Source organism: Rhopilema esculentum, chromosome 15 (assembly GCF_057945365.1).
Source record: "Rhopilema esculentum isolate cy_ngs chromosome 15, ASM5794536v1, whole genome shotgun sequence".
NCBI lineage: Eukaryota > Metazoa > Cnidaria > Scyphozoa > Rhizostomeae > Rhizostomatidae > Rhopilema > Rhopilema esculentum.
In genome coordinates this window covers 8,859,383-8,870,862 of record NC_142829.1, presented here as the reverse complement: position 1 = coordinate 8,870,862, position 11,480 = coordinate 8,859,383, and the positions used below count along the sequence as shown (strand labels likewise).

Here is an 11,480-nt window from a genome sequence, read left to right as displayed (position 1 = left end):
TAAATAAGAAGTTACTTTCTAAATATTTCTTTTAAGAAGAAACATCACTGCGCCATTTAGTTAGGATAAAGGGGAGTGCTTCTTCGTATACAATACCAAAAATTATCTAGGCCAAAGACAAAATATCTACTTATTTTCTAAAACTTGAAACTTTAAGAAATATTGATTTGAAAAACAAGTTCAAAACTCAATCAAAATGCATGTTGGTACAAAGTATAACATTGCACATTTCATGAAGTACGGTCTTTAAAATGATCGCTTCTACAAAAACTAGCTGTTACAATACTCCCATGAGAGGAACCTTGAGTGAAAGAAATAATCATGCATGCGAAAAGACTTAAAATGCTTTGTGCAAGAAGGAAGGAATACCTCATTCTGAAGGCCAACGCAGATGCCGTGGAGCTCATTTTTGATCATTTCTTCAGCCCGTCTAGCCTTCTCTATTTCATCAATTTTCTGACGCTGCATGTTCATCTATATAACAAAATGGTTCAAATGATTTAATGATGCTTAAAATTATAAAGACTTTGAAGATGAGCCTGTTGGCTCTACAATTTACACTTAGTATAGTAGAAAGACAAAAAGTATAGTGGTCAATAGAATTTACGCTTTGACAACTTCAAAAGAGAAATCACGTCATTGGCACAACCTTGACAAGAAACAGACGCTGTGTATGACGCTTACTTTCAAACACAGCATGTACACTATCAAATGTTATAATGAAATCATGATTTGCTGATGTCAGTTGACTATTTGATGCCAGTAAAGAAAATCCAGTAAAAATAAGGACACAGAGCAAAAAGGAAAACATGATCATAAAGGGGATGGTAGATTAACGATACACAAGATCATGGCCAAACGAATCAAACATCAGCAAGAAACATCGCCTAACATTGTTTTTAGTCATCCTACAACAGTGTATTGTCTAGCCACCATGTTTTATAATATTTTTTGATGTTTTATCATGTTTATGCTTGATACTTCATAGCACCTGGAGGTAGTTATTAAGACTCTGAGAAGCTGTGCTATAGAAGCTGAAGCAGTGTCTGGGTCCTTCCTTCGTTTTGACCAAACCTCGTGATTCCTACACCTGGAATACCAAGCTTGGTCATGTCAGAGACTCGAAGGCCAGACCCTTGGATCTGTGTCTGTTACGCTAGCTACGGAATCATCCCCGCACCAAACCTAAGCTTGATCTCCTTCAAACGTGTTGTTTCCAATAATGATTGATGATGTTTTATGCCGATGTTTAATTCATTTGGCCAAGGCCAATTTATTTGACCTAAATTTTTCTGAACTTCCCTAGAAAATACTTCAGAATTACCTCTTGCATACAAATTCTTAGAGCATCGCAAATTAGGGCATTGTCCTTCTTCTTTTCTCTCTCAGCTCTAAAAATTTCCATATAAACTTGAATATTACTCACAATGTTAGCGTTAAAAAGAGAATCGCAAAACCTAAAGAACTAAAGACATCGAGAGTCAAACAAGAAAAAAAGGGTTACTGGCACAACAAAGTAGCAAATACTGTAATATCAAGCTCGGGATCAACAGTTAGTAGACCAGAAACCTAAATAACGGCTAAGAAAAAGCAAAGCTAAATGACAAAAATGTAACTGCCAAAAGGTTGGTATTTAATCTTGATACTGCAAAGAGAAATGAGATAGGATCATCAAAGAGGAATGGTATTGGATCAAAGTTTAGTTAACGCACGAGCAAGTATTCGCCAGCAAAGTTAAGTCTGGAAGCTGAACAGATAAAATGCTAAATTTATGACGACATAAGAATATATCTCTAAAAATTTTTCGGATCAAGACCAAAAAAATTAAAGCGCCACATGAAATACCTTTTAAAGGTACAATATAGAGCAATGCAGATGGATTTGCATGAAATAAATTGAGCTCTATGTTATTTGATTGAACGATATTGCAATTATTGATCAAATTGGGTTGGCTGATGATGCCATCTTGACTATAAAAGAAACAGCAAATAAAAAGACATTTCATGTCATCCTTCGAGATAACAGCGTAACTATATACATCAAAACATCTTATCAGATTCTCATCAAAATACCTTCTGATATGTTCCTCAAGACTGAAAACTTTTGTGTGCAACTTCTTAATCTCTAGCTGGTTTCTTAAATGTATCATTTTAACATTGTATTTACGAGCATAGTATCCCCTCCTGTGGGAAAATTAGAAAGGCAATTAAAATACAATGAAGATGCGATATAATAAACAACTATGACTTAAAAAGTAGAAGAATAATTCATCAAAATGGCTGAAAATTAGCTCAGAGTTGGAATATGGGAAATTTTTCGGCGATTTTATTTTACTGTTTCTCGAGATAAGTATCTGACAGTCTCTTATAAATGGACAAAATTTTGTTTATTTTCGACGTACAACACGCACAACTCCATTGATTATCCTTATAAATGGCTTTGTATCCGCAATAAAGGCAGAATTTTTTAATCATACGTTGCAGCCTACAGTTTGAACTTGCAATGGACCTTGAGCAAAAATACTTAATAAACAGGCAATGAGGTAATAAATTCATAAAAAATCAAAGCAGACTGAATATATCATGAGGTCGTCGTAATAACAGCGAATTTGCCCGCGGGATTATTTCGATCACACAGAAGAAAAGGACTTAAAACAACACGCGGGAATCTAGCAGTTAAATATAATAATCAAACCGGCAAATAAAAAGATAAAATTAAGTGGCGATGCTTACCATACTGCTTGTATTTTGACAACAGCCTTGTGTATTTTCAGAAATCTTCGGTATTTTTTCCTTTGTAAATACCCCCTGATACAGGCCTGTATCATAGCAGCAGCAAGGTATAGTAATCGAGCAGCCTCGTCTGCAGTTAATGCAACTGAGGCATCAATGCTGCCTTGGTGGACACCGTCTACAAAACATGAAATTCAACATCAAATTATTAATGTTTTTGCGACAAGGGGCGGTACAATGGGGCTAAAAATAAGATTTTAATTTGTTACAACAAAATCAAACTTCTTGTTGTAAGGCTCTGGACAGTAATCGTTAACAAACATGGTGACAGAATTCAATCCTATTGTAATATCATTTATTTACTTTGAAGAAACCTGCTTATAATTATAATTATAATTATAGTTATTACCGCTACTTCATATTTACCATATATAAAAATGCTTATCTTCGATTTAGAAGAGAAAATATATGCATGAACTGATCATTTTAGTTGTTCTGTTATCACACTGGCCAAACGCGAGAGCATGTTTGCCTGTAGGATAACTCTTTAATCTATATCGATGCTCCCATGCATCGTTATTCAATTCAGCAGATTCTAGAAATGGGAACATCTTAATTCCAGCCTCTACTTTCAAACCATCATTGCAAGCTTGCAATTATAGACAATTTTTTATTTTTGAAGAGATGTCCAGTTGAGATACTGCAAAGCCATGCGAGGATAACATGACTATTTTATCTTGATGACTCGAATGGCATGCGCATGCTTGTTTAACAAACTACTTGCCAAACAAAAGCTTCTTTCCTCGTGACCTACTCTATCAAAAATCTTTTGCTTAAGAATAAAGAACATTATTCTTATTTACGCACAGACTGGCCTATATTGTGCATAGTTACGTCAAAATTTGCTCCCTAACGACCTTTATTGGAGGAGACACGTCGAGCGTCAATTTGAGTTCCGCATGCTTCTTTGTAGCATTGAGATAAGCGTGCTTAGGACAGCTTATCGCGTTGCGACTAGAGATGTATTCCTGTTGGCTAGCCTAGCTGGCTCTAGACAGCAATGAATCAAATAGGAGCATATCCAACACTTTACGCCTATAGAAACACATCTCTAGTCAGTATGTAATGATACTATGCACAGCAAGCCTTGATACAGGGAAGAGGCGTCGAAGAAAGGAAGTTTATAAGAGTAATGTAAACTATAAAATCTATTTTTTATAAAATTTTATAAGAAAAGTTTAAGAAGAATTGCATTATGCTTAAAAGCTAGAATTGAAAAGACAATATTACCTTCAGGGGTTTTTGACAAAACTCCTTCCTGGAAATCTGTAACCTCACTTTCTTTTTTCACATGCTGAACGACTGCCTCAGCATCAGAATGCGAGCCACTTGATGATCCATCAACAACTTCCTGGATGAAAACTTTTGCTCTGTACTTCCTGCTTGTTGGTGTACCGGGGCTTGTTTCCTCTTTAGCGTCGCCACCATTAACAGTCATTTTACCGTCTTTGGCACGAGTGGATTTTTCTACATCGATTGAATGCTCTGGACTATGCTTGCTGGGCAGAGGGTGAAACACTTTGTCGTTGAAATTGGCAGAATATGTGAGGTAAGGGTCATTTGACATCAATGTTTGCCAGGATGAGCTTTCGAAATCTGACAAGTGTGGAGCTGTACTTGGGCGTGTCTCTTTGAAGAAAGAAAATAAATTATTTACTTGCAATGCTCACATGGTAAGAACAGAAGTTGAAGTTATTTAAGTAAAATGAGTTGTAGACCTCTTCATGGAAAAGGCGAGTTAGCATCGGCCCTGACTGTCTCTGCAGAATGGATTTGATAGATAAAAATTTCAGGCCACATTTGATGCAAAAAATACAAATTTATACACAGACAAAATATAACCCTAACCCTAACCTGATATTTCCATTAAAAGGTGGTGCTTTCTATGTTATTGAATAAAAACGGATGAATTTCAGGATGAAACGTGAAAGAAAACACATAATTCCATGTTTCAAATCATCTCTTGCAATCGCATGTTATCGAAGGTCACTAACAAATAGCGTCGGAATAATCGAGGGGTGGGCGTGGTGGTTGGAGTTTCTTTCAAAAGCTTTAGCGAAGGGAAGCTGGAAAAGAGCCAAGAGAAGGAAGGGGGTGTGGAAAAGAGCCAAGAGAACTACACAGGAGAGAAGGCTGATCGTGCAGTAGGGAGAAACACTTGGAATTATCATGTAAACGGACACTAAAGTGAAAAGAGGGGGAGCCTAAGATTATTAGGCTCAGAGATCGGTGTGGAGGGTCCGAAAAATTTCTAAATGCTACTAAGCAGAGAGACTAATGTTTGTCCCTTGTTTTTGACTGAGAATAATGATTCAAAGTATGGGAAATAATGGCAATAAGTTGTGTATCAACAATAAAACTGACCTGTCATTGAAGAGGGTTTCGATTTTGGAGGCGAGTCATAAATCAGAGGCAAATGCACAGACTCTGATTCCAGAAGAGATGAGTTTACGCCTAAAAGGAAAAAACAAGCTTTGAGAATGTTAAACAATAAAATTATACGCGTAATTATCTACTATTACTCCGCTACAGGATATTTGTACAAATTTCCCATAATCACCTTATCTTGATAGAAATATTCTTCTAGATATATCCAGAAAAAAAATTCTTGAAATAATTGGTGACATATATAAATCGACATATAACCTAAGACCTATTTTAAATCGAGGGATACAGTCGCCTGATGTCGCTTGAAGCTCGGAGTCGCGACTTAGGACCGTCCTGCTCTACATTCCAATGCTTACGGTGCTCATTACACTGCGACGAGTATTATGCAACTATATGTGATTGTTTAAACAACAAGGTTGATTGTTTAAACAATTTTATATACGTAAGCAATAACCTCTTGTGGCTCTGACAAAGGAACGAGGAATGAAATTGGAAACTGGAATGTCTTTTCCACTGATGATGACACTATATTTCACAGGACATTAAGGGTCCCGAGCTCGTCATAAGGAAAGGATATTTCGGGACAACGGGTATCATAGACAAGAACAAAACATACAACACCCAAAACTGCAATATCAAACATAAAATTTTGAAGATGATTGGCTAATCAAAGAAAAAATAAGAAAACTTTTTGCAAAATATTAGCTTGATTGTGGAAAATAAAAACACATACCAGTGGAGTATCTTGATCCTTTATTTTGAATTGATTTGCGCCTTTGCTATAAAAAAGTCAAACTTCGATCCATAATTGGATATCTCGAATAAGAAAACCCATTACTGTGATCGCAATAAGTTTGATGGTTACAAACTGAAGATTTAAATAGTGTTGAAAGAGCATATCAATCAATCAAGCTTAGAAACCGCCAACCTGAATCATTTTACTTTGGAGTCCCAAATTGAAAAAAAAGTAAAGAAGGCACTAGGATATTCACCATGATTTCTTTGGACTTTGACATCATTTAAAGACGAAAATATGTTTATGGTAGGCCTGTGCGAAATTGATAATTTGCTTGTCGCTAACAAAGCATGGAAGCACGAAAACAAATAAAAGCGATAATTCAATTTCTCTTCCTCTTCTATTTTCCTTACTTAACTTTATGATCTCTCCTGCTACCTGTCCATACCTCCGCTGCAACTCCCTCTTTATTCTCTCGCTCACTGATCACAACATCAATAACTCTCGTCCCAGTACCCTGATTGCTCACAAGCACACACATACATGATTACATTTGTTGATAATTCATTTTGCATAGATGCTCTTAGCCTTTCGGGATTTGTTCAGGAAACGAATGTGTATAATACATATCAGAGCTAATTCTTTGCTTTAAAAAACCTTTTTCGTAATAAGCGACCGTGAGATGGAAAGATTCCAAAATATAAACGATAAATCTGAATGCATCGTACCGAGAACTTTGGTGAATAGCTTGGCGATGCTTCGAGGAGATGTCTGGCGAGTTTGTTGTGCTGGCCCGGCTGCAGCATTTTCAAATGGCCTTCAGCTTCGAATACATTAGCACTGTGTCTGCATTTAGATAAAAAAAGTTGAGATTTTGTGTTACCTAAAGGCAGTCTTTAAAACTGTCTACATTTCTGAATGGAAATAATGCATCGAAAACCGAGAAGCGAGTTGGACCCCAGGTTTCACACTCTAGCCTATTGCCTGAAGTTAAGTTCTATCTTTAGCGGTGCCTAGATACTATTAAATTTGACTGAAGGGACAACCCTACTGTAAGCATTCGGCGTTGATTAAGAATGGGACAAGATATGTCGGACATATAATTAGACTTTGTACATGGAATAACTAAAATATTAGAAGCTACATTTCAGTATCTCTTAACTACATGTCTCTGAACGACGTATAACATATTGAACTACGTTGTCCATTCACTATTCATTAAAGATATCCTATAAAACTGGCATAAGGAAAGTTACCAAATTATTAAAACGGAAGTGCATGTTACCATCATTGAAGCAGCGAAAAGAATGTTAGTTGGAAACCTACCTGTCCGCTTGCGTCACTGACGATGCATCAAGTTTCACTAAATGTTTGCAACAGCAGATAACATAAGGCCTATAATCAACGTACCTTTAGCAAGTCAAGGAATACACAAGCAAACAGAAGGCAAGACCCTAAGATCCAGAAGAAACGCTACCGGCAGTGTCAAATAGGCCGTTTCTGCTATCATTGGAAGCCACAGTAACAAATATGAACGGTGAAATATCAAAAAGGAATACAAATGTATTGAAGCTGAGGCTTAATTGTGCAACTTTCTCGATAAATGGAATTTAAACGACATTCGACAACCTAGGTTTGATAAATGACTAACTGAATATTTTTGGGCATTCCACAACAGAGTTCATTCGGTTTTTTGCAGAAATATTCAGAAGGTTCTGACACTTAAAAGTTTAAAGTTACAGCTCAACTTCTTATTTTGCTCAAAAAAATCTAAATTCAAAATTTCTTATATTTTGCTCCACTTTGTCGAGTACCTATCATTTGAATTTTTCGAACAACCTGAAGTTGAGCGTAACAACTCAGCATCTAACTTTCATCAAAAAACTGATAAATCTCTGAAAATTGTTTTGTGTCCTGTGTCTGTCATTTTATTGTGCTTTGTATTGTATTCATTTCTAGCTAGCATAAAGGTAGTCTTCAGGGCACTGAGAGGCTGGGCTCATTGAGCAGTGTGCTTGTCCTTCATCTCGATTGGACCACAACTCGTGATTCCTGTGCCTGGAATAACAGAAAGCTGGCGACCCTCCTCACTCTAGGTAAAAGTTTACTCTTTACTCTAGGACTGGAGCCCCAAACCCTTTGATCTGTAGTCCGCGACCCTAATGGCCTAGCCATCAGCACACTTATTGCCATTCCATTCGATTTCAAAACTTTCCTTGAAATTGATTATAGATAGAAAATATATTACAAAAATGTACTTCTGCAATTCAACTACAATGCCTGCCAAATATCTTGAAACACTGTTATCAATTTCCAAGGTCAAAATCAATCATCCCCCTCTCCCCTACAGAACAATGTTGGTTTACTATCAAACGGGCTAGGATTTTAGGAAGCACTTTCTTTTGCGCTTCTTGTATGATATTTCTCTAAATCATCAACATTGTTTTAGGGGGAAGGGGGAGGAAGTAGCAATTTTTTTCATGAAAGGAATGAAAGATATCAAATGCAGCGTAAATTGCTGGGTGTTCCAAGTACTTTTGGCAGGCATTGTAGTAGCTTGGTTGAATCTGTTATGCCTAACCAGATGGCACTTTTGAGAAAAGATACTTTCCCGATTCATCAACAGCAAAAGGATTTCCAAATAACGACAATTCTTCGAGGAAAGGTAAGTTGGCAAACAGCTGAATCTGAAAATGGGGACAATATTCTTGACAAAAGGTATGAATGTTGACATAAAAATCATACTTGGACCACATTCCCTATCGATATATAACCTGAGTCGTGAAACAAGCAAAGACTAAAATCAATTCTTATCTAAACAAAAATTCAATAATAAATATTACGAGGCAAATAGCAACTATAGATTCACTGAAATTAAACTTAGCTCCAATTTTTTCCTCTTTCATAGCAATCTTTACTCGCAAGTTAAGATATCAAACCCATAATTGAATAACTCGAAAGACAATTCTGGTCTTATACTAGCTATAACAAGTAGTATTTAAATTCAAGATTCCAATTTCTAGCCTTCCTAAATTTTTGGGAAAGACAAATTAGCCTGTTGATAACAAAAAGTGTCAAAAGTTTATGTATCGTAGCTGATGCAATCACCCTATGTAAATAAGGTTTCTTTATAAAAGTGGTTGGAGGTAGTGTAAACTTTAGGGAACACTTAAAGCTAGGGAATAAATTCGGGGGGGGGGTTAATCGCTTAAGGTAAGGTTTCTGACATAAAAGGGAGAGTTGTAAATTTCATGGGTTTGAATTCTAAAGTCTTGAATAAATAATGCATGGATTTTGACTTTACTGCAAGTTTTAAGCAAATTGTGACCATTTCCTCATCAATTCAGTGCTTTTGCCCTAACAGGGATGTTAATATTACATTTAGCAATCTAGGTTTATCAAGAATTCTCTTCCTTGTAAACTCCATGTATTCGATGTAATAAAAATTTTTATTTTGGGGTTTTTTACTAGTTAATTCAAATTTTTGCTGCCTTTTAGGAAAACAATATCAACATCGACCGAAGTTCTTAAAAACCAAAATATTATAATTAATCAAAATTTAAACACACCTCTGTCAGGTCCACAAGCTCATTTTCTGCCATTGTCATAGTCATAAGGCTTGGTGGCAAAAAGTTTGGTACTCTGTTGATAAAACAACACCACCTTGATAATTAAAACAACATCAATTGAGTAGCATTTCAAAACGACATTCTTTTAAAAGAAACCAATGTCATAAACTTCAAAGGTTACGTGTGGAAGATAAGAAATGACATGTTTGGGGAGAAAGTTATTTTATTAGAATGAAAGGCTTAAAAAGTTTTCAAATTGTTATTGAAAGAATAGCCATAAGTGTATTTCACAACTAGAACATAGATCAAAAACTCTTTGCTAGGAAATATATATACCCAGTTGTGAATTGAAATAGGTCAAGTAGAAAAATAAAAATGTTTTTCAACCCACAAGAATAATAATGAGGATATTTAGACCTGGTCAATAAAAAAGGCTTTCTTGGATTTCGGACAATTTTCCATCCCCAAACATTATCAAGTATAACGCCATTATATATTTAATGAGGTTCCCCTACGTTTCTAGAACATACAAAATTACCTACTCTTTTAAACTGCTTAACTTGTTTCCTTCAAGTAGCAAAGTCTATGAAAAGAAAAATAACAAAATATTACAAACGAGGTATATTACAAAAAAGCTTTACAAACGTCTTAAGTATTGCTGTATTATTGCATGCACAACAGGAAATGAAAATCAAACAGTTTCTAGATTTTCTTTTCGTGTCTTGAATTTGAAATTTATCTTTCTTTGACAGTGACGTTTTACAGTTATTCTTCCACTAAAACTTTTTGAAAACATTAAGTTTGTGGAGCAATGTTAGAATATAGATGTAGTTGAAGGGCTCCAGCCAGAACCCAAACTAATATAAAAAAAGCGTTTCTTCCTTAGAAATATTTCAGGACACCCAGATGGATAACGTCACTTTACCATAAAATTTAGAATAATAATTGAACAAACCTTTAAATGAATCAAAGAAGAGATATCCTTAATTTCTGTGATGCTGTAGAAAGACAATACAATTATAGCTATAGATTACACTGTAAGCTATCCCTGTCACAACAGTATTCACTGGAAGTCTATGTTTCAGGAAATGCTGTTTTTCAAAGAACAGCTAAAACTTCATCATGCTTATAATGCAATATTACCCCACAATTCATAGATATATATCAAGGGAAGCAGGGTCTGTTATTGTTTAATATTTTTTATATTGCTTATGATATTATTTCAGGGTCTGATACTGTTTGATATATATGAACAAGTTGATAATGATGCATAGCAAAACTACTACTTGAAAGAAGGTAGATCAACTTAAACATATGACAATTTTAGTTCAACCACTGAACCCAGGATTCAATGCGGGAGGGGGTGTCCAGGTCCCACTTGATGTCAAATGGGTAAACAAGCCTGTCTGACCTAGCACCACTAGATGGCTCAATTTTAATATGAACTTTTTTTCCAAGGGGTATCTATCACATCACCATGCAACAACCCACAGACGAAAAACTCCCTGTAAGAGAATCTGCTATTTTGTCAGAAAAATTTCTGATCTTGTTCGAATTACACTTGGTCGTCTTTTTCTGAAAGTAATGATTTTGATTCTGACTATAACAATATTTCTTTCATTGTTTTGAATCAGATTGGCAATCTGTTTTATTTGATTTCTAATATAGTTGTGTTATGTTCAGTTTCGTGAAAAGTTTAAAATGCATTTCAGATTTTTGTTGGAAAATCTAAATTTTCCGCCCCTCCAACAGATTTTCCTATCTAGCCACTGATAATAAGTGGCACAGTTTCAAAGCTGGATCAGCTATCATCATAACTTCTGCAGTAAAAATCTGATTATATATTCTTAAAATAGAAAAACTGTTACCCATTATTTGAAAGATCCAGATGATGCAAAGATGTATTCTTGCTCAGACTCCTGATATCCTGAAAGAAAAATTGCTTTTATGAAATGGCCACAACCTCCGGCTATATCAGGCCTTGCTCTAAGCAAA

The 11,480-nt window shown here is 35.5% G+C and overlaps 1 protein-coding gene across 1 annotated transcript in view; it reads right to left on the bottom strand.

Annotated features, from left to right (window-relative positions):
* The window catches only part of LOC135685179 (uncharacterized), a 38,712-nt gene that overhangs the window by 17,647 nt on the left and 9,585 nt on the right, over positions 1-11,480 (bottom strand). Inside the window, exons 5-18 of the mRNA XM_065201013.2 lie at positions 11,354-11,412; positions 10,441-10,483; positions 10,028-10,068; positions 9,486-9,558; positions 8,524-8,603; positions 7,243-7,326; positions 6,645-6,762; positions 5,914-5,959; positions 5,157-5,246; positions 4,023-4,421; positions 2,733-2,910; positions 2,073-2,183; positions 1,325-1,391; positions 370-474 (exon numbers count right to left, since the gene is read on the bottom strand). Of these exons, the coding sequence (XP_065057085.2) occupies positions 370-474; positions 1,325-1,391; positions 2,073-2,183; positions 2,733-2,910; positions 4,023-4,421; positions 5,157-5,246; positions 5,914-5,959; positions 6,645-6,762; positions 7,243-7,326; positions 8,524-8,603; positions 9,486-9,558; positions 10,028-10,068; positions 10,441-10,483; positions 11,354-11,412 (1,494 nt within the window). The remainder of the gene's footprint in view (positions 1-369; positions 475-1,324; positions 1,392-2,072; positions 2,184-2,732; positions 2,911-4,022; positions 4,422-5,156; positions 5,247-5,913; positions 5,960-6,644; positions 6,763-7,242; positions 7,327-8,523; positions 8,604-9,485; positions 9,559-10,027; positions 10,069-10,440; positions 10,484-11,353; positions 11,413-11,480) is intronic.